Source organism: Lepidochelys kempii, chromosome 2 (assembly GCF_965140265.1).
Source record: "Lepidochelys kempii isolate rLepKem1 chromosome 2, rLepKem1.hap2, whole genome shotgun sequence".
In the NCBI taxonomy this organism is placed as follows: domain Eukaryota; kingdom Metazoa; phylum Chordata; order Testudines; family Cheloniidae; genus Lepidochelys; species Lepidochelys kempii.
The window spans coordinates 112,990,116-113,014,277 of NC_133257.1; the positions used below are offsets into that span (position 1 = coordinate 112,990,116).

General features: G+C 43.2%; 1 protein-coding gene across 2 annotated transcripts in view; it reads left to right on the forward strand.

Moving 5' to 3' along the window:
- The first annotated feature begins 3,160 nt into the window (after positions 1-3,160).
- GFOD1 (Gfo/Idh/MocA-like oxidoreductase domain containing 1) overlaps positions 3,161-24,162 on the forward strand; it is a 111,633-nt gene continuing 90,631 nt past the window's right edge. Inside the window, exon 1 of one of the 2 annotated variants that reach the window (XM_073332022.1) lies at positions 3,161-3,925. In XM_073332022.1, coding sequence (XP_073188123.1) covers positions 3,673-3,925 — 253 coding nt within the window. In that variant the 5' untranslated portion in view covers positions 3,161-3,672. Of the gene's footprint in view, positions 3,926-15,118; positions 15,704-24,162 lie in introns of those variants that run through there. The other variant, XM_073332023.1, reaches the window with a different exon arrangement.

The window sequence follows — 24,162 nt, forward strand, 5'->3', positions numbered from 1 at the left end:
AAGAGACCTCTTTGAATATAGGTACTGGAAGGTAGGAAGGATTTCTGATTGTACATAGGGTGACCAAACAGCAAATGTGAAAAATCGGGACAGGGGATGGAGAATAAGAGGAGTCTATAGAAGAAAAAGACCCCAAAATCAGGACTGTCCCTATAAAACCAGGACATCTGGTCACTCTAATTGTACGTTCCCTTATGGAAAGTTCCCCTTTCTTTTAGGCTAGTAACCCGCCTTTGCAGTGAGGTCACAGGCTATATCACTCCAATGCCTTCCTACAATTCCCTCCCTGTGCCCAGAAGGACTGACAAGTTCTCCCACAATTCATTGGGAAAGAATCATAGAGTGGGTTGACTTACTGCAGCACAAAGAACCACGGATACGGTCTCAAGAGGCCCAGCAACACACATGGGGGAGCCAGCACAGGAGCACCAATGAGGACACCGTAACTCAGATATGGCTTTGTGGTATGGCTGGACTAGGCTAACTGCAGTGGAGACATATCGTAAGGGTGAGCTTGTTGACAAAGACATGTTAACAAAATAAGAAGTAATGAAATAAAACAACTAGCAAACAAGAAACTTCTCTATAAAAAGCAGGGAATGAGCAGGAAGTACTAACTTTACCGCTCAGTCACTTTCATCCTATCCTTCACCCTTCATCTACAACTACATGTTATCTGTTTAGGTTGTAAGCTCTTCACAACAGGGACCTTATCTGCATCTTTGTAAAGTTCCTAGTCCATGTTGGGGGGGGTTTGAAGTAATATAAAATATATAATTAATAAATCATAATTCATGCTCCATTTCCAGTCTATTCCTGTGATTTAGCTACATTCTTGGGTTTATTATTATACACAGACAAGGACAGTAAGACAAAGAAAAATTTCCAAATTACTCATCCCAGGAACATAATCTATAAATAGTTTTGAGCATCTGACTGAGGACCCAATACAACCTTGATATTCTACGGTAAGGTAATGCTGCTGTGGTTATTTGACAAATGGACCTGGATCATGTTTCAATTGTTTTAAGCTCAAATGTATCAGTCTCAGTTTAGTCTGATGGTGCTTAGTTCAAAGATGCAGAGTACATAGCAAGCAAGACTGTTTAACTTGTAGTGATCCTCCAGGCTTCTGTTCTTTTTTTCAGTAAAGAAGTCTTTGCCCCCTCGATGAGGGCAGAAAAAACAGAATCTCCATGCAGCAGCTGATAAAGGGAATGCTTGCTTCTTAATCTTAATTTAATTTTCATATAGTGGTGAGTTGCAAAAATGTCCCTGGCACAACTCCAGGAATCTAAGGTAGAAAAAAATGTTTTCAATTGCATTGCAATGCAATACATAAATGCAAAAGGAAATTAGTGAAGAAACAAGAATAATAAAATGGTTTCTTTAGATGGGTTGCATTGTATAGGGGTTAGCAGAGTGGAGAATAAATTGAAAACCAAGATGACATTGACTGAAATCCCCCTACATGGGGTCAACGAACTTCCTGACCCTGATTTTTCTCTCTCAGGTATGACACCATTGAAACTACATTGACCTCAATGGAGTTACTCTGGATTTACACCAGTGTAAGTAAGCAGCACAGAATTGGGTGAGACATTTTTTGCTCATCCATTCTGCCTGTGGAAGTAGAGGGGGTTTGTCCTGCAAAATCAGTGGATCTCCAGAGATCTGTACAGATCTTGATGAATCAACAGAGGTCAAGCCAATTTGTGCATCTGCAGTGGTTCTTGGCTGGCCCTCCCAGACTACCTCTGGCCCTTTGGCAACACTATCCCTGAGTTGTATATCTCTCAACCTGCCAAGGCCTGATGTGGAACACAATGTGTGATAAACACTCAGAATGAGGGGTCAAAAATATTAATTCAGAAAACTTAAAGTGCTGAACAATTCTTTCCTTTTGTACATATAACTTTCTGTAACCTCAGTTTTCATGATTCCTTATTTCTGATGTAAATAATTTTGAATGATAGAAGTGAGGGGACATCGACATTTCTCTGGGACGCAGGTAACTTTGGAACTAAACTAAGTGATGTCTCTCAAAATGAGGAACATTTAAGAAACATGCTGCCAGGGAATCCACTGCCAGCTGCTATGGCCAGAACCTCTTGTCAGGGGGGAGCTGCATCATGATGGGGTTCACCAATAACTTACCTGGGAGGGCCATGTGGAGCTGATGCGGGTCTAATGCCACACCCAGTGATTTCCCTCCCCTCCAGCACCACTGCCCTCCTACACAAGGAAGATCCCAGTCTTCACAGAGCGTCTCCTGGGATAGGGGAATGCTGGTGCAGGGATGGCACTTCCATCTTTCATAGCTGGATAGCTCTGCTGGACCCTCCTCCCCTGTTTCTACAGAGACTAAGAGGGCAGTAGTACCTGTAGAAAGGAGGAGATGAAAAAGCCAGCTTGGGGGGAATACAAAATGAAAGTTAGTGAAGAAATTTAACTAGTGTATTTTATCTCTCTTACAAACAGTATATTTTACTACTATTGTATTTATATCATTCCCTGCATTTATAGGGCTCCCAGTACCCTGGTGTCTAGGCCCTCTTTACAAGCTTTAAAGTGGGAGCAGTTAGCATTAGCAAAGCAATCTTCTTTTTATGATGATACGCCAGAGAAAACTTGAATGAGAGACATTTAGATGTGTCATTGAAAGATGTGCAGCCAAATCCTTCTTTATTAAAGAGAGAAGCTTAAAAAGCCCCTGCCTTCTAACAGATGCAAAAGAAGAGTCTCCCTCCAGACTTGGCAAGTCTGTATATTGGGTCTCAAGCCGAACAATAAGAACAAAAATAGATGGGGGAAGAGTTAAAGTGGAGGGAAGGCTGAGTAAGCTCCTAACAAGCCCTGAGCCCCAAGGGAGAGGGTTGCAGCAGCTGGAGAGTGGGTGGTGAAAGAGGGAGGGAGGGGAGAGGAACTGAGGAAGCCTAGCCTTTCAGGATCTAGGTAGCCCATCCTTCTGCCTGCTTCTATATCCCCCTGCCCCAACTAGTGCCACCAGCCCTCTGCTGCCCCCTGCCAAGGGCATGCCAGCCAATTGGTGCTATTTTTCGATCGCACTGGGAAAGAAACCAGAGTGGTGGCCAATGACATGTGAGCTCTAAAGAGGGCGTTGCAGGAAAGCAGTAGGTGACAGCAAAACTCCTCCTTTTCTCGCAGTGCTCAGGAGTGCTCTGTGGTGAACATGGCAGATGCAGAGTAAGGTTCAGGCTGCTGCCGCCGCCTCGCTCTACAACTTGTTGGCTGCCCCGCAATTTCCCCTGTCGCGGGCTGAAGAGGTAGCCGGCCGGGGAAGAGCCCCCGGGTTCGGGGCTGCGTGTGCGTGTGTGGTGGGGAAGAGAGGCGCGCTGGGCTGTGTGATGATCCGAGTATGGAGGGCGAGCAGGGGGGAGCAGCGGGGGCCGCTGCGTTGCTGCTGAGCCGCTCCGGGAGCCGCGGGGCGCAGCAGGGACCAGCTGCCAGGCGGCGTGCCAGCCACTGCTGCTGGGCTCGGGGGCGGCGTGTCCCCCTTCCCAGGGCGGCGGCGGCGGCGCTGGGCTGGGTCTGATCGCTCCTTGCAGGGCCGCTGGCTGCCGCGGCGCTTCGCAGCTCCGCGCCCTTCCTCGGCGCGCGGCGGGCAGGGGCGGAGGGCGCCGAGCCGGCCAGGGGCAGGGAGCTGCAGCCATGCTGCCCGGGGTGGGGGTGTTCGGCACCAGCCTCACCGCCCGGGTCATCATCCCGCTGCTGAAGGACGAGGGCTTCTCGGTCAAAGCGATTTGGGGCCGGACCCAGGAGGAGGCGGAGGAGCTGGCCAAGGAGATGAGCGTCCCCTTCTACACCAGCCGGATAGACGAGGTCTTGCTGCACCAGGACGTGGACCTGGTCTGCATCAACCTGCCGCCCCCGCTCACCAGGCAGATCGCGGTGAAAACCCTGGGTGAGTGAGTCCCACCCAGACGCCCTTTCCTCCCTGCGCGCACTGGGAAGCGTCTCCTTCCCCCTCCGCCTAGGGCTGCTCGGGAAGCATCTCCGGGGGTCGGGGGAGCATGTGCGGGATCCCCATGGCTGGGGATGGGAGGAGCATCTGTGGCCACCCATTGAACGTGTGGAGGTCTCCCCGCGGAGCTTTTCCCTGTGCGTAAATAAACCAGTCAGTCACTCCAAGGAGAGGGGGTGTGTGTGTGAGAGAGAGCTGGGTTGTGTGAGTATCCTGTAGGAAGCCCTGCTGGGGAGGTGCAGTTATTGAAGCACTGTTTGTGGTATTTTAGGGTTACTGAAACTGGCTGAGGTGATTTAGTTGCTAAAAAGTGGGATTATGAAAGCTGTCACGGTCTTTAAGATTTGGATACATGGATTTTGAGATATCATCAGTCGTTTGTATCAGACACCTCGTTAAGGCAACATACTGGAAGTTTTTAGGTTTCAGAGTAACAGCCGTGTTAGTCTGTATTCGCAAAAAGAAAAGGAGGACTTGTGGCACCTTAGAGACTAACCAATTTATTTGAGCATAAGCTTTCATGAGCTACAGCTCAGTGTTTCCCATCTCTCTTTTTTCCCAGTGTTGAAAGAGTTCACTTTTAAATGCTTGATGTCGGGACTAGTTACTCTGCAACATTTTGGGTAGAGCCCTACCAAATTCACAGTCCTTTTGGGTCAATTTCACGGCCATAGGAGTTTAAAATTTTTTAGTTTCATGATTTCAGCTATTTCAATCTGAAATTTCACAATGTTGTAATTATAGGGGTCCCGACCCAAAAAGGAGTTGCAGGGGGGTTGCAAGGTTATTGTAGGTACCGCTATCCTTACTTCTGCGCTGATGCTGGCAGTGGTGCTGACTTCAGAGCTGAGCCCCCAGCAAACAGCCACTGCTCTCCAGCCTCCCAGCTCTGAAGGCAGCACAGAAGTAAGGGTGGCAATACTGCGGCCCCTCTAAAATAACCTTGTGACCTCCTGCAACGCCCTTTTGGGGCAGGACCTCCAATTTGAGAAATGCTGGTCTTCCCCCGTGAAACATCACACACACAGAAAGGACTGAAAAATAGGCATACTGTACACTTATAAAAATAATCTTTGGATTTAATTATACTTTAACACATGTAAAAACTGTGACCTAAATTCTGCTTTAATTTACACTAGTGGAAAACTGATTTACCCCATTTACTTCGTGTCGGGTAACCAGATAGTAAGTGTGAAAAATTGGGACAGGGAGTGGGGGGTAATAGGCACCTATATAAAACAAAGCCCCAAATATCAGGATTTTCCCCATAAAATCAGGACAGCTGATCACCCTAACTTCATGGCCTCCAATGTAAAGTATTTGTTTTTCTATCAAGGTTGACTTTAGTGGAGTTACTCTCAGATTTACACCAGTGTCACTGGAATCAGACTTTGGCCCTCTAAATTTAAATGAGGAAATGTAAATTAGGGGAAATGTGTTGAGTCATCTTTGTAACTGACAAAGGTATGTTGAGGTGGCTATTTAGTTTCTTTCTGCAGTTCTGTGGGCTGATGGCCATGGCTATGTATTGCATCATAGTAGCAAAAATTGCAGTATTACATTGCTACTAGAAAGCATAGTAATACTAAGATATCATTAGTGATGTTAGTGTCGATGGGCATTTTCAGTCTTTAAAGGAAGAATTGAGAACCAGCTCTAAAAAACTTTAGTTCTCTATTCACAGGCCAGGTATAGTGCAAGCATCTGCAGTGCAAGCTTTGCCACAGTGTTTTAATATCTCTGATCAGAAATGGTTCTTGTCTTTGGGTAAAAGAACCCAATCATTTTTTATAGCAAATCTTTGACTTTTTTCTAGACTGCATATTATTTATGCTTTGCCTGTCAAAGTATGTGTTAATGGTTTTATAATGTAGATCTAAATGACCCAGAGAATTTAAATTACCATGGAGTTAAAAAGACAATGTCAAGGTTTTAGACCTCAAATTTGATCTAATATAAAATTGCTAGAATTTGACTGGGAAAGTCCTGCAAATTCTGAATATCCCCCTGCCCTCCCGCAGTCCTCCTTAACGTACTACTCCTTTACTAAGACCTTTCTCTTACCGCCTGTGCTTGGGTGTACCATGTCTCTATGTTCAACCCCACAGAACAAAATGGGATTCCACACAGGCACTGGGGGGTGGAGGAGTGGGGGTGAAGAGAGAGGGGGGTCTGTTGCAGGATCAGAATCTATGAAATCAAAAAGAAAAACAGTAGTTTTGAGTGAACATCATGTTTTGTTCATCTTACGATATGTGTATGTATGTAGCAGCAGTTAACTGGAAAACATTATTTCCAGACCTGTGGTGAAATTATTAATGATGTTGGTTTGGCAAAATAAATTCAGGCTACATTTTCAAAAAGGAAATGATGTTTTCACATTACTGATGGATAGTACCTCTCCCACTCCCATCTGTCTATGGTCAACTTGCCCTTCACTATTTGTAGGTATTATTTTTGTATTGCAATTGCAGTGAAATAGGTAAGAAAGAAAAATGAGAAAGGGTGCCTACATAAGAGATCCGAGCATGATATAAGGTTCTGGTGTAACTGACAAACCCTGGTGGTCAGGATACAACCTGGGACCTCTGAAGCTAAAAGCATGAGCCTCTACTGCATGAGCTAAGGCTGTAGCAGACTCATTAAGTGCTACATGGTCTCAGTGCCACTAGAGAGGACAGAACACCACACCCAGGAAGTGTGTGGGTTACACTGGCATGCAATCTAAAATGTAAATATTAAAAACATTATTTACAGAAATATTTTTATCTATTAGCACTTCCTTCCCTCACTCTTTTCAAAGTGATCTCTTCGAGAGCAGTTTGATTTTAAACTCAGGCATTAGTTCTGCAAAAATGAACATCTTTGTGGATTCAAATACTGTAAAATGGCTTAGAAAGTGATGACTTTCTTTGAGTCATTGGAATCTCAATTTTTGGAAGGTGGAGTGTACTATTTCTGAAATAAGAAGGTCCATAAATCTTTCCTAAGCCGGTGAAATGTGTTCAAACTTCCACCTCTGCTCAGGGTACCAATGTAGCTTGATGGAAATTGTCAGCCACTGTGACAAAGAAAGTAAATGGGTCTTATCTCTTCTTTACTTTTCCATTTGTTTGTTTCTCTCTTCATGCTTCACTTCCGGCTGCAAGAAACATTTGTATTGCAAGGTAGTCACTGATAGGACTTAGTGATACCTAAGAGTTTAACTTGGTGAATTAGTCTGTAACAAGGACTGAAAACAAACACTGCTGTCCTGGATTATGGCAGTAAAGCCGGAGGGACATAGGAGTTTCTCCAGTATTATTCTATACAGAAATCCATTCTACTATCCTGTTGCTGCTGGAGCTCTGTACTATGCCTTTAGGGGAGAACACCTTTCTTTTACTCATAGCAATAGTTTGTCATGAAACATGGACCTTTCACCTGCAATAGTAAGTTGTTTTGTTTTCAGTATGAAATGCTTTGTTATTAAAAATTAAAAGCTTGGGGAACCAGATGGCAGAAAGCGTTGGTTACACAGTATTTCACTGTCACCTCTAGGGACCTTTTACACTGGGAATTTACCGCACTTTCCCCACTGCTGCTCTTTTTCTGATACAGGTCCTTGAAGATAGCTCTGGTGTAGATGGGTGTGGGTGTCCTTACAGCTGTGCTGCTTAACCCCGGTTTAGACAACACAGTGATAAAAATTCTTGTGCCCTATCTTTACCATGCTTCACCATTTTGACCTGCAGGTGGAATTGCTCCTTGAGCTAGACTAATGGCAGGCAAAAGGCTAGTGCAGCCCAGGCCTGAGATGGTTCAGAGCCAGCCTGCTTTGGAAAGAGACAAAAAGTTGTTTTAAATCCAGGGCTGTTCAGTGACCCTTGTGAAATGAGTTGGTGGTTTGAGTCCAGTTTCTATGTGGAAAAAAATAATCAAACTCCATGGGTCTTGGTTCCTATATGTAAAATGGGGATAGTAAAACCGCTTCTGTCTGCCTTGTCTGTTTAAATCATAGGGTCTTGTGGGCAGGGACTGTCCCTTACTCTTTGCTTGTACACACCTTGCACAATGGAAACCCAGTGTTAGTTGGGGCCTCTGGACATTAGAATACAAATACCAAATAAAGAAAAGAAAAGGAGTACTTGTGGCACCTTAGAGACTAACCAATTTATTTGAGCATGAGCTTTCGTGAGCTACAGCTCACTTCATCGGATGCATTCACAATTGGTTTCCCTCTTGAAGAAAGATAGATCAAGGCTTGAATGGCCATGAAGGCCCATTCTCGTATTTAATATGAACTCTGTTCTTTCTCACTGGTCTTGGCAGGCTTGGGGCACTTGCGCCAACTTGTTTTCATGTTCTTTTTCCATGAGCTGGAAGTAATTTTCTCTTCCTCTACCTGCCTACAACTGCAATATGAATGCACCCTGGGTATAACACTGGTGCTAATGTAGGTTTAGGAGAGGTGGGGCAGAGCAAGTCTAGACAGAAAGACAATGTGCTTTCAGAACTCGTTAGCATTCAGCACTAGAAGAGTTACCGGTACTGGCAACATGATTTTATCCCTCTGGAAAAAGTTCTAACTTTCCGCACAGTTAAAAATTGTCAATACATGAATTCTGACAATGTATTAAATATGATATTCCTCAGTCCTTCCCTGAAACTGTTGTATAGTATTACTGTGTGCTGCTAAACAGCTGCTGCATGACAGCCACTAATGTACCTGAGGTGGTTCCTGGGAAATCCTTGTGAAAATGTCACCTGTAAATTTAAAGGAGAGTTGGGATCATTTATCTGTCTCTGCTGGAATTCCCCCACTGTGTGTGTGCTGCTAAACCATTCCTGCCAGGGCTCATGTAAATGCTTCTAAGGAGCAAATGTTTTGCCTTTGGTCTAGTGTCAGATATTTTTGAAATATGTCACTGAGGGTTACCCTCAGCTCCTCTGATAAGGACTTTGCCTCCTCTCTCATTTCACATTATGCAGATTAAACACTCTGCTATGCTCTAAATATTTACAGTATATTTTTCAGGAATATAGTCTAAACATTATTAAACATTTATACTGCAGTAGCACCTAGAGGCCAGCCAGGTCAGGACCTCATTCTGGTACCAAAATATTGGCAGCATGTCTACCCCAGAAGTAGAGGTAACATCAGTGGTAGTGAAGTGATTCATGAATCTAATCTATAATTAATTTGCACCTTCCTTTATACCCATTTAACCCTGTTAAGCAATTGAATAGTTGTAACTGTGGTAGAACTTGATCCATTGTCTGTAAAAAGGTTTGGGGTCCTTTGGGATGAGAAGCTCTATTAAGGCAAACAGCATAATTATTTATTAATAGCAATGTAATATCTGTCCTGCTATAGTCAGTATAAATGTGGCCCAGCAGCAAGGACACTGAGTAGAATATCTTGTGCTTGGTAAATAGATGACTTTGCAGAATATTAAACTTGAGTTATGTCAATCATATGACAAATGAAGAAGTTAGATAAAAAGCAATCCACCTTTAAACAGCACAGTCAGGGGTAGTTGTGAGGGGTACCCATTTTGCACAAGCCACCTACTAGGAAATCAAAACAAACAATACATTGGCCATCAGCTGTACATACTCAATACCAGTTGAACAAACAATGTGTATTACAGGAAAAGGTAACCAACTCTTTTAGTGATATGTGGTCCAATCATGAAGCCCTTCCAACTCCATCATTATTCCAGCAAACCTCCTACTGGAATACGGCAGGATTGTGCCTGTGATCTTGTCAAGGTGCTGATTTACTCAGGGAAAATACTACTGTATATGATCCAGATACAATATAAATCAGTAGCTACAGTCATAAGTTCATAACAACAATGGTAGCCCTGGCTTGTGCTTGAACACCAACAACAATAACCCACTCTCCTTTGTGTCCTCTCCATCCTGTCCCTCCAATTATGGATACTTCTCTGGATTTCCCACATTGTCCTGTTTTCTCTGAATTTGTCTTTGACATTGTCTACATTACAAAATTTTAGGGGGGAAGTTCCCATTGGTGCTGCTAGCAGTTCAGTTGCTCTAGGAGGAGCAGCACTAGTGGGAATTATAGAGTAGACAAGGTTTTGACCTCCTCCACTGTCTGACTCACTTGTTGGTAAAAACATGGGAAGTTGTTGGAGACTTCTCTACACTAGAGAATTACACCAGTTATAATGGAAGCAGTTGTATTAAACCAATTTAAGTACAGTTAACTGAGTCCACTCTGGCCATGCTGAATTACTTGGAGTTGATGCAGTTTTGTCCAAACTAGTACTGCTACAAACCATTTAATTTGCCGTGCCCTCTTGGTACCTATCCCACAATTCCTGGTTTAGCTCCCAGAATTCCAGAGAACATAAGAACATCTTACGTTCTGATAATATATATTATTAATATGATATATATTTATATGCTAGCCAGCATATATTAGTCAAGAAATGTAACAGAGGATCAGGCCCAAAGTGTTTTACAAGTGTTTTACTAGGACGTGAGATAAATTCTTAGAACAATAAATTTCTCTCATGTAGATAACATATAGCATCGTCCCCTCCCTCCCATCATCACTACCACTGGGGTAGCTGAGCAAAGTTACTACCATCTGTGCTATTTTTTCCAAAATTTCCAATATAGTCAAGGTCGTTGGGTATGACTTCACTGCAAAGTGAAGGTATGGTTGTAGCACAGCTTGGCTTACCCATGCTATCTTTAGTCTGGCTAGAACAGGTAACTGTAGTAGTGAAGACATGGTGATATGGGATTCAGCATAGGCTAGCTACTGGAGTACATACCCAGGTGCCTAGTGGGCTTGTAATAGGGTGACTGGCCGAAGTACAAGTTTATGCCACCAGGCCTTCATTACTATTGTTACTGTACTAGCTAGATTAAAGGTAGGGCAGGTGTGCATACTCAACCTATAAGCACACCTGTGCTTGCAGTGAAGGCCTTCTCTGTACACTAGCACTTTTTGCATCATTGGTCTAGCATTAGTCCAGTTCCACAGTGGCAGTTAGCAACCGTGGCAGTACTAATGTAGACAGGGATAGACATTTTCCCCCATTGTCATTACCACTGGCAGAACTTCATTGGTTGTAGATCAGTGGCATGAAAAGTCTTAATGCAGATGCATCTGGGAGCCTTGTCTACACTAGGGAATCTTTTCAACACATTCCCACTGTCACAGTTCAGGGCAGCTCACCTGTATTTCCCCCTCGCAGTCCAAGCAAGCAACCCACTCTAGGCTCCCAGCAACCCTGCCATCACTTCTCTTGAGTGGAGACCTGTCTCTCTCTCTCACTCCTGATTAATCAGTCCAGTGTCTGAGCTTTGCTTTCTCTTCAGTGTCTATGAACAGTTTAATTGCCCACCGTTATAAATGACCATACAGCCCTTTCTAAGCAAGCACATTTATTCTTAAAGTGAAAGCATTAGACAGAAAACATATAACAATAAAAGAACCTACACACATGCTAATAAGCTTACCAGAAATCACCTCCCCAACTCCAACAGGGGCTCTGTTAGAAGTCAGTACTTCAAATCACACCAAGGAGTTTTTCCTATGGTTACAAGTTCATAACAGCCTCAGTTCAGAACAAGCACACCCATGCATAGGTTAGTCTTTCCTTTATACAGCCTGGGCCTTTGATCTTCAGAGTCTAGGAACAGATAATCAGAAGACAATGGTCCCTTCCTTAAGCTGTAATGTCTAAAGCCTGGGTTTTCCTGTAACCAGGGAGGGGTGGAATTTGCACTCACCTCCCCCTAGGTATTTCCCAGGAAATCCACTTCGCACATAGTATCCCAAAAGACCTTTCTTCTCTGTCACATTGTTCAACAGAGTCCTTTGATCATCCAGGCCCACAATAATACATAAACTTTGCATTGAATACAATGGACTCCAAAGATCCTTCAACCTAATTCAACAAGATTTTTCCAGGATATTGCCACATCTGTCACACCCACCATTGCTAACACTGGGTTAGCAGCACTGGAAGCCATAGGGCTCGTCTACACTGGCAATGCTAAAGTGCTGCCATGGAAGTGCTTTAACGTGGCTTGTGTGGTCGCGGCGCAGCTCTGGGAGAGAGGTCTCTCAGTGCTGTAAAAAACCACCTCCACAAGGGGCGTAGCTCCCAGCGCTGGTGCACTGTCTACACTGGCTGAAACTTGCTGTGCTCGGAGGGGTGGGGGGGTGTTTTTTCACACCCCGGAGCGAGAAAGTTGCAGCGCTGTAAATTGCCAGTGTAGACAAGCCCATAGTTTAGCTGGCTCTCTGACTTGTTCTGAGTGGGTTTATTTGACATGGTGCTGAAAATGGCTACTAGAGCCAGATAGCACCATTGGGAGCCCCAGTGCAGATGGATAATAGAGACTCAACTGAACTGATGCTAACTCTGGTATCTTACAAACCATTTTTACCTTAGTGTGGACAAGGCTTTAGGAATCACGGGAAACAGTGATTAGCTAAATTGGGGCAAATCATGACTTGCCCTTGTCTACACGTAGGGCCCCTGATGATGATCTGCACCAGTTCCTGAATCAGGTAATATTGTGCATAGACAAGGCCTTCCACTGTAAGCTCTTTAGGGAGGGATCTCCTTTATCTGCACGTCTTCTACGAGTTTGAGCACATGGTCAGCACTAAGCAAAATAAATAGCAACAATACATATAATGCACTTTTAGTTTGTAAATCGTTTTTCATACAAGCTGTATCTCAAAGTGTTATATTAGTCAGTACTATTAAAATTATAACAGAGGTTGTTCTTAGTTCTGTTATTCAACAAATCCCAAGGCTCTGTTTACACACAAACTACATTGGCATAGTTAAAGCAGCACAATCCTAATCATGGGGGGAGGGATAGTTCAGTGGTTTGAGCATTGGCTTGCTAAACCCAGGGTTGTGAGTTCAATCCTTAAGGGGGCCATTTAGGGATGTGGGCCAAAAATTGGGGATTGGTCCTGCTTTGAGCAGGGGGTTGGACTAGGTGACCTCCTGAGGTCCCTTCCAACCCTGATATTCTATGTGGGCACAGTTATACTTGTCTAAAAGTACTTACAATAGCTTACTCTTATATGGGAAGGGGAATAAGCTCTATTGATAAAAAGGCACCTTATTCTGATATAATTGAGTCCTCTCTAGGAGTTGTACTGATTTAACTGTTTTGATTAAAAATACAAATCACCTCCTCCTGGAATAACATAGTTATACTGGTACAAAAACTATGTATAGACCAGGCCTTAGTTTACCGAGATATTTATCTTACTTGCATGGCATTCTGCCTTCATTTTGAATTTGTGGCCAGTCCTCAAGCCCATTGTAATGTTAAATTCTCTGACTCTACTTCAAAAGTTTACCTCAAAGGATTTTTTCTTCATGTTTTGGTGCTCTTGGGCGCAGTGGTACAGATAAAGGACAATACATTGTATTTATGTAAGAACTCTGTAGATAAAGTACTTGTGCTATGCATCTGATTTTAAGTTTTGGAAGAATTCTAAGCAGCAGCGTAATTAAGGAGGAATGTATAGATAAAATAAACCAATGACAATCCTTTTGAAAAGTAAACTTTCAAGCTTTACAAGCTCCCTGCTATTGTCACTTCTAGCTTTCTTCCTTTTGAAAGCACTTTGACTCTTTAGAGTGGGAGATGTTATACAACATAGGGGATTGCTTTGATTTGGTGGACATCCACTGTTGTAGCTGGCCCAGTGCAGACCAGATAAATGTCTAAAACCTGTAATTTGCATGGTGCTGTTTACCACTGCTTGAAACTCAGGAAAATTGCACTGGGGCAAATGGAAGTTTATTTCAGTTTATCTTAGAGATTTCCCCCCTGTAACTAGTGGGAACCGGGTACCACTGCCTGAAAATCAGGACAAATCCTTGGTGTCGATAAGGCTGGTATTTTCCATTAAATGCTTTAGATTCCAGCTCATCAGTATAGCCAAGTCTAGGGATTGGCAAGCTTTGGCACGCGGCCAGCCAGGGTATGCTCCCTGGCGGGCCGGACCGGTTTGTTTATCTGCAACGTCTGCAGGTTCAGCCGATTGCAGCTCCCACTGGCCGCGGTTCGCCACTGCAGGCCAATGGGGGCTGCGGGAAGGGCGGCCAGCACATCCCTCGGGCCGCACCACTTCCTGCAGCCCCCATTGTCCTGGAGCGGCGAACCTGCGGATGCGGCAGGTAAACAAACCGGCCCAGCCCGCCAGGGGGCTTACCCTGGCAGGCCGCGTGCCAAAGGTTGCTGATCCCTGGCCAAGACCATTCAGTGTCATCAGTTTGCCACTATATTAACCAGGATTTGAAAACAAGTGATCTGGGTTTCTTCAAGCTGAGGATGAAATCACCACAGCAGAAGCATGTTTCCTACTTTATTATTCATGTTTCAGTAGCTCCTAGGAGTCATCAGTCAAAGATAATAGTCCCACTCTAGCAGACACTGTGCACACTTGTAACAAAAAGACAGTTTTTACTCCAAAGGGCTTCCAGTCTAAGATCTACAGTATGTTTTACTGATGTAACCAGATTGGTGCAACTCCCTTGTGTTGACACTCTTAAAGTGGTTTAAGGCCTGATCTGCACAGATTTGTGCCAGTATAATTGCATTGATTAGGGGTGTGGTGTTTTTTTATAGTTATAGCGGTACAACCTGGGGTGCAGTTATCTTGGTATAATGCCTTATACTGGTATAGCTTATTCCCCTTCCCATATGGGAATACACTATACCAGTATAAACATGTTTATGAAGTGGGGGAAATGGGGTTGTATTGCTTAAAGTATACTAGTATAGTTACAGAGCCGTGCAAATTGTATGTGTAGACAAGGCCTAACAGTGCATTATATTGATTTAGATAAATCAGGCAAGTTGATATTAAGTGAACTGAGATGTATATTGATTGAGATTCTTAATGTATTAAATTAGAAAATTAAACTCAGCTCCAGGGTGGTTAATTTGGCATTTCACTAGCCCTGACCTCGCTTAGCTAAGCTAAATAAAATAATCTTTAAAAACACAGATCTGTTACTTTACTATGATTTATAGAGCCATTTAAATAAGTGAGGTTATTCTGTTTCTTTCATCTTTTACTCCAGATGGGATCTTCCTTCTAACCAAAGTATCATCCAGGTACAGCTGACTTTCTTTCCACCTATACATACACAGTCTGTTAACTAGTTGTAGTGAGTCTTCAACCCATATGTCCCCCATTACCATAGCATCTGAGTACCCCACAGTCTTTAGTGCATGTGTCCTCACAACACCCCTGTGTGGTAGGAAATTGCTATTATCCCCTTTTCACAGATGGGAAACAGAGGCAGAGAGACTAATTGACTTGCTCAAGGCAGAGCAGGGGATTGAACAGCTCCCAAGTCCTAGGCTAGCACCCTAACCATTGGACCTCTAAGTTCAAAGTTTAAAACAAAATTTATGACCAAATTAATTCCTGATGTAATTCCATTGACTGCAGCGACTCCCTTTTTTGTGAAAATTATATTTGAATAGGATGATATTAAAAAAATCTGTTTACATTATGGAAATAATGCACTGACTTTATATTGTCTAAACCTTGTATTTCCCTAATCCCTCCCCTCCATTGTCAGATGTCAAACAACATCTCCCCCACCCCCACAACTTAGCGTCTAATGAACATTTTGGAGAAAGGATGTCCATGTTATACATTCAACAGCCTGTATGTTGCAACCTGTCCCTGTTGGCTCTCTGGTGAGTGGACCCAATCACAAAATCCCATATACTTCTAAGCCATCTGGGTAGTAGCTGGTCCCTGTTCCTATCTCTGGGTCTCTCAGGCACATTCCCATGTCTGACCCCATTCTTGGGCAGTAGGGTTGCCAACTTTCCACTAGCACAAAACTGAACACCCTTGCTCCACTCCTGTCCCACCCTTCCTCCAAGGCCCTGCCCCTGCCCCAATTCTTCTCAGAAGCCGCTCCCCCCACTCACTCCATCTCCCTTCCCCCTCCCCGGTCGCTCGCTCTCCCCACCCTTACTCACTCATTTTCACTAGGCTGGCTCAGGGGGTTGGGATGCGAGAGCAGGTGAGGGCTCCATCCGGGGATGCGGGCTCTGGGGTGGGGCCAAGGATGAGGGGTTGGGGTGTAAGAGGGGGCTCTGGGCTGGGGGGTGGAGCCAAGGGGTTCAGAGTATGGGAGAGGGTTCCAGGCTGAGGCAGGGGGTTGAGGTGTGGGAGGGGGTGCGGGCTCTGGGCTGGGGCCAGGCATGAGGATTTGGGGTGCAGGAGGGGGCTCTGGGCTGGGACTGAGGGGTTCAGAGTGCAGGAAGGGGCTCTGGGCTGGAGCAGGGGGTTGGGGTGCGGGCACGTGTCCAGGGCTCTGGGAGCACCTAGGACTAGATGTTGGGAAAGCAGACAATGAGAAAAAAAAAAAGCCAAGAAACTGGCACCCTGCACCTGCTAATTATGAGCTTAGTAGAACTGACTTAAGGGGCCTTGTTTCTGGTTGGGCCCCATTGGTGCTTTTTATAGCTGTACTTCTAGGTGATTGAATTTGCCTCTGGTTTATCATGTGTGCCAGATTTGGGGCACGATTCTGCAATTGGATCCACTTTGGTGGAAGGAACCACATCAAACTCATGCTTACCTACTCGGATCCAGTTGGAGAATTGGGGCCTAAGATTATAAAGTCTTTGGAGAAGGGACTGTGACTTCCTTTATGTTTGTACAGCACCGAGCACACACAGATGGCACTCAGCAAATGATGGTGAGGAGGGTTATTACTGAACATATGTAGCACATAGGTGTGAGTAGGGTGCTAACCAGAGAAAAATCAAAACATGCTCCCTGCACGGAGGAGTTTACAAGGCAGGTAAATTAATGTAACTAATGAATGCTACTAATAAGAGCAAATCGTATTTGACACTGGGAATAAAAATTCTCCTCTAATCAGTTACTGTGCCACTTTTTAACTATTGGATAAAACTTGATGCCTTGAATCCCACATTAGCAGCATACACGCTTTGAGTCCAGCAGACAGAAAAAAGGTAATTGTTTTGTTTTGTATTTTTTATGTTTTCCATGGCTTATAACAGTAGTAAGGACCTCTGAGTCTGGCACTTCCTTGCAGTGAATGGTTGGCAGCCTTCAGTGCCTCCAGCTGATCATTAGTTGCCAGGAAGTGCCAAAAAGAGAGGTCTTTACTGTATTAATGAGAGTCCCCGGAGCCTTAGCCCTCACATGCATAAAAAAAGCTTTATTCAGACCAACTTTCAAAACTGCACACTTACAGTGGAGTCAAACAAGAGCATCCAATGGAAATAGTTATCAAATGACTTTGCTTAAAACTATAAAGTGAATTAAAAAACAAGGACACACTCATATTATATATATCCCAAAACTAAGGTGAAAAACATCTATTCTAAAAGTGCATGGAAATTCCCTGCTTCCTTCACTTCTTCAGTCAATAAACAACATAATTCTACAGTTTTATATGGTGAGAAAGAAAATAACGTAAGGAACAGCTGGAAAGTGCTCAGCTGATCTCAATAATCATGGCTGAGTTAATGCATTGTTAATAATATAAAAACAGAAGGCCAGATTCTGATCTCTGCTACCTTGTGTAAATCGAAAGTAGCTCTAGTGAATCAACAGAGATACTTCTGATTTACACTGGTGTCAAGGTTCCTCCCCTACTCTGAACTCTAGGGCACAGATGTGGGGACCTGCATGAAAAACCTCCTAAGCTTATCTTTACCAGCTTAGGTCAAAACTTCCCCAAGGTACAAAATATTCCACCCGTCGTCCTTGGATTGGCCGCTGCTACCACCACCAAACTAATACTGGTTACTGGGGAAGAGCTGTTTGGATGCGTCTTTCCCCCCAAAATACTTCCCAAAACCTTGCACCCCACTTCCTGGACAAGGTTTGGTAAAAAGCCTCACCAATTTGCCTAGGTGACTACAGACCCAGACCCTTGGATCTGAGAACAATGAAAAAGCATTCAGTTTCTTACAAGACGACTTTTAATAAAAATAGAAGTAAATAGAAATAAAGAAATCCCCCCTGTAAAATCAGGATGGTAGATATCTTACAGGGTAATTAGATTCAAAAACATAGAGAACCCCTCTAGGCAAAACCTTAAGTTACAAAAAAGATACACAGCCAGAATTAGTTATTCTATTCAGCACAATTCTTTTCTCAGCCATTTAAAGAAATCATAATCTAACACATGCTTAGCTAGATTACTTACTAAAAGTTCTAAGACTCCCTTCCTGGTCTATCCCCGGCAGAAAACAGTATATAGACAGTACACAGACCCTTTGTTTCGCTCCCTCCTCCCAGCTTTTGAAAGTATCTTGTCTCCTCATTGGTCATTTTGGTCAGGTGCCAGCAACGTTACCCTTAGCTTCTTAACCCTTTACAGGTGAGAGGAGCTTTCCTCTGGCCAGGAGGGATTTCAAAGGGGTTTACCCTTCCCTTTATATTTATGACAACTGGTATGACTGAGATCAGACTATGGCATAAAGAATACGACTAGTAGCACAATGCAGACAGCAGGGCAATATCATCTAAGTGGGGAATTTTTCTGACAATTTAGAAAATTATTTGCGTCTCAGGCTGACTCTGCAAATCCTTGCTCACTTCAGCTTTCATATCTATTGCATCAAAAGTACTGTTCAGCAAGTGAACAGGATAAAACCTGTAAGTCTTTTGTGAGTAATTACTTTGTGTGAAGTTGCTCTTATTTAGTATCGTGAAAGGTATTTTGCAATGAGATGCTTCAAAATGCCACAATAGGGTGTTCATTCCGTGGATATGAGAATTAAGCAATAAGAACGGCCATACTGGGTCAGACCAATGGTCCATCTAGTCCAATATATTGTCTGCTGACAGTGGCCAATGCCAGATGCTTCAGAGAGAGTGAACAAAACAGGCAATTTTGAGTGACGCATCCCTGTCATCCAGTTCCAGCTTCTATCAATCAGCTGTTTAGGGACACTCGGAGCATGGGCTTGCGTCCCTGACCATCTTGGCTAATAGCCATTGATGGACCTATCCTCCATGAACTTATCTAATTCTTTTTTGAACCCAAGATGGTCAGGGATGCAACCCCATGGAGAAATCAACAGAGGTACATCAATTTATACAAGTTGATGAACTGATCCAGAGTTTGTAAAGAACTCTGATCTTCTCGGATGAAAGATGCCACATAAATGAAGAATGTGATTAAGATAAAACTGTCTCTATACCAGACCTTTTTCTAACTCCAAGATGAGGCTACAGGAGAAGAGTAACTTACATTATAAGCATCCCACGCTTATGAACAAAACATTTGTGACCTTATTTCTAAGGCAAAATGAGCAATAAAAATAAGTAGCAATACTTCTACAGCATCTTGTGACTGAGGATCTGAAAGCATTTCACAACAATGAATTTTGCCTCTCAAGCCCCTCAGAAGTACCGATTGAGTAACAGAAATATGGAGATGTTAATAGACTCACCCAAGGTCGCACAGGAAAGTGGTGACAAAGACAGGAATATAATCTGGGTCTCCTGATTTCCACACCTGTGTCTTAACCACAAGACCCTCCTTTCTCCCAAATGAACAAAGCATCAATAGGATTAGCTACTTTAGGCCATGAACACAAGGTCATTCTAATGTCTGAAGGACAGATCTGTGTGTTACTCCTCCAGCCTGGTGGTTTTCCTTGGAGGTTTTATAGCTGCAATATAAGCTTAAAAAAGCCACAGTCTCTTGAATGTTGAAAGCAAGTCAGGTACTTCACTCAGTGGCACACATTTCTGTTGGTTATGGGACAGCCTTCAAACTGATTGCAGTGCAAATCTTCTCGAGGGGAAGGATCATGATTGTGGTGTCAGGCTAAAAATGAAGGAAAAGTTGAGGGAGAGCCTTATAGGGCTCCACAAGCATATAGCACCCAGTGTGGGAAGGAAGAGTAATATTTAGAGCAAAGTGAAGATGTGACCATGAGCTGTGGCTGTGCTGTAGGATTATATTTGCCATTGAATTTTATTTTGATTATTGTTGCATATAGTCATTCCGGTGTTTGGCTCTTATTTAGTGGCTGCTGCAGAGATAGTATTAAATCAGCTTGATACTAGCAACAATGGCTCTACAGCTAGCAGATGTATGTTTATTTTTAATGAGGTTTCTATGATGTTCAGTATATGATTTGGTCCTTTCTGTGCTCGGAAAGCTTTTTCCTCTTCATTTGGAAAGGAGTCAGTACATTTCTGGGTAGATCTGAGCAGCTGATATGTTGGAAAACAAACAACTTAATGGCAAATAAGCATATAATGTTAGTTGTGCGAATACAACCTTGAGCAAAAAGCTCTGCCAACAAAAGCAAGTTCAGATCTGCTGCTGCAGTTAGAGATGCTCAAATATTAAAAAGATGCTACGAATCATCTCAGGGCATTCTTTTAAGTGTTACAGACCTTATGATCCCATGTGTGGTGTTCACTTTTTTTTGGGTCGGGGGGGCGGGAGAGACGCTAGTGTTGGGCATAAGAAAAAAAAAAAAAAAAAAAACAACCTACGACACAACAACCACCACCTCCAACATGCAACAAAGAAGGACCAGAGTAGTCACAAAGCACTGGGAAGAAGCAGGTATAGCATTGCCAGCTTCTGAATTTGAGATAATTTACAACTGAGTCACACCATACCATGACTGTACTTATTAATGACCTAGCACAAAATAAAACTGTGGCGAAAAACCCTATTATAAACAGCCACACTCAGCTTCCCTTTGTGGATATTCTATGCATTTTGCCACTTTGATAAACAGCTAGAGGGTCACCTAGATTTAAAGACAGTCAGCTCACAGTAGATTTAAAGGAAGACTGCAGTGTAATATTAATGATACTCTAGTAGTTACTGAATCAGATTACAAAGGATATATCATTAAAGGTTCTTTTGATGCATCTTACATGTGATCTTCTGCCACCTTCATTATAGTCTTGCATCTACTCCACCCTACTGAAAGAGAAGAGGGCCAGCTTTTGATGAGGAGTTACACACAGTTATGCTGAAGACCATTGTGCACAGGGGATTCAATCTCACCCTAATTAACCAGATAGGAAGTGCTGTTTTGCTAGATCGCTGAGATTTAGGAAATATTCTATTTGAATGCATGAAAGCAAGAATTCTTAATGTCATACAGAGAATCCAGTTGCATAAAGATACTGAAATTGTTTAAAAATTGAGTGTACCTTATAAGAACTTTGAAAGCACACTGCTTTCACATGCATTCAAGAGTGTTCCTAATCTACACAGCCAGTTTAGATTTCCTGCTCGGAAGTAGCAGACATTCACAACAAACTTATGGAGCTGGTAAGATATTTCTATATTTTAAATCCATTTTGATTAAATAGGCAGAATTCTTTAATCTAAGTGACAGAAAAAAAATCAAGATGGTTATGTTCAGAGCTGGAAATTCTGAGCCCAGGAACTAGAGCATATGGAGTGTAATCAGCGTGAAGAAATGTGCATATTCATATTAAAAATAACCATACAGGACAAAATTTCAATAGCCTTACTCACATTGAATAGTGCCTCAAGCCACAAATAATTTCACTGAAATCAATAGTACTATTTATGGAGTAAGGGGCTACTAAATTAGGGTAAGGCTATTAGATTCTGCAAATCCCTTCACTCTGAATGGCCAAAAATTGCTGTAAGCAAACACAAATATAAGGATCCACATACAGTATGATTATTGCAAAATGTATGTAGATTGATTATGCAAATCAGGCACCTAGAAGCAGAGTGCTGGAAGCTATATAATAAAGAAGACTGCAGAGTTACACATCAGTAATTGTTTAATTTCTATGTAAAAGAATTTTTAAAGAAAAACTTCTAAAAAATAAAGATTGTCCATTAAAGACATTCTTTTAGTGTGGGTGATAAATCTAAGTCCTGTACATGAGACCGGGACTCTAGATTGGAACAGCAGGTACCAGGAGTACAGTAGTGCACTTGTATCCTCAGTTATCCTTCCTCTAGTGGTAACTAGAATGGATCCTTTTCCCCCCCCTCTTAAGGCAGCAGCTAGTAGCCTCCTTTGAGATTAATAGTGCTGTGCCAGGAGTTGATTAGGAGAGGGTAAGGAGCAGGAAGGAACAGATTGCAATGCAGTTCATACTGTTCTTCTGGATCTTGAGCACACTTTCAAGGTAGCCTAAAGAGTAGAATTTTCAGGGACATTTCCAGGGTCAGGTTCCTATTCTCCCTATCTTCAGGAACAGAAGAAAACCATTGCCTCCTGGCCCTGAGCCAGCTAAATAAGCCATTTTATACTCAGACAACACTGGATATTTTAAAAACACATACTTTACATTTGTTTTTCTCCTTCCATCCCAGCAAAATTGCCTGGCCCTTTCACCATTCCATCTTCTTAATGTTCTACATCCCAGCAGTCTTACCAGGATCTGGCTGAGGTTTGAAGATGATTTGAGGCTACTTAACTTGACAAATTATTCTACTCTGATCAAATTTGTTATACTAATGTCTAATAGCCCATGGACTAGTACCCGGTTATGCTAAGCAATGTACAAACAGAACAAGATGGTTCTAGAAAACTTATCTGTGGTGGTGTCATCCTGCCTAGAAGGGTGCAAGGTCCAGTTTTGCACTTTGCTAACAGATCTCACCTCACCAGCACACCCTCCTGAAGCCATTCACAACAGCGAAGGTAAGTTTTGTCTCAGTTTTTCCTACAGTCCCCCAGGATGCCCACTCATGAATCAAACACCCATTCCATTCTCCAGTTCCTCTACCCCTGTTCCAGGCCCCACTCACCAGGCCATCTACCTGTGAGTAAACACTCCCTCTTCCTTAACTCCTATGCCACTCTTCCAAGGGCTCCACATGTCTGACAATTCTCTATGCTTCTTGGAGATCTGCTCCTACAACTCTCAACTCAGGGCTTCTGCAAGACTGCTCCCTGCAGCATTCGACTCCCAAAGCCCCCCTTTGAGCTGCAAATCCTAGCCAGGCTGAGCTGCTTCTATTAGGAATGTCCCTCCAGAATCAACCCCCATTTTCCAGGGCTCAGCCTCCCTTGACTGAGCTGTTTCTCCCCCTTTACTTAGAGGGCCTCAATACTTGTCTTCTGCTGAGCAGAATTCCCTAGCTTAAAGTATGTCTATCCTCAGTCTTCTTATGGCACCAGTCATTCCTATTTATTACTGTCTCAAGTAGTACTCCTTAGCTCTTTCTTACCTGATCCCTGGGTCTTTATAGAGGCCAGGTGCCATCTATTAGGCCCCATTGGGAGGCAACTAACTAGTCACAGGTGCACTGGACCCTTTCTCTCTTAAAGAAGCCAGTCACCCTAGGATGTATGCCCTAGTACAACTACAGAATCAAATGGTAGTTAAAGAGCAGGTGACTGAGCCCTAACAATATTTGGAGGTATGGCTTACTTTTATGTAGCTTCTTCCCTTTTCTCTCCCTCATTCTCCTGGATTCATCTGTTACAGTGAGGTATGTCAGGGCCTGAATTTAGCAGTTGGGACATTAAAGATGCAGGTAATTTTGCTCTCTTGATTTGTTAGCAACAGATAGGTGCCCAGTAATTGAGGTAGTTTCTTGAAAGAGCATGACCATGGCAAGAGAGAAGTCAGGTAAGTCTTGAGGTTCAGATAGGAAAATTGAGTACATCAAACTTTGCTTTAGAGATTTAACAAAAAATATCCTGCCTCAGTCCTTAAGCATGTCATTAAAGATGACGAGAGACTGGATTCATGTGCACAGTAGTTTATGGTGTTCATGAAAAGACTGTGAATTGCATGGGGAGTAACATGCCTCACATATTTGAGATGCTGTTAGAGAAAACTGGAGAAAAATACATTCCAATTGCTCAGGGACAAACCATCCCAATGAGTCGAAAGAATAGTAAATATGGCAGGCGACCAGCTTGGCTTAATGGTGAAATCCTAGCGGATCTTAAACATAAAAAAGAAGCTTACAAGAAGTGGAAGGTTGGACTTATGACCAGGGAAGAGTATAAAAATATTGCTCGGGCATGTAGGAATGATATCAGGAGGGCCAAATCGCACCTGGAGCTGCAGCTAGCCAGAGATGTCAAGAATAACAAGAAGGGTTTCTTCAGGTATGTTGGCAACAAGAAGAAAGCCAAGGAATGTGTGGGCCCCTTACTGAATGAGGGAGGCAACCTAG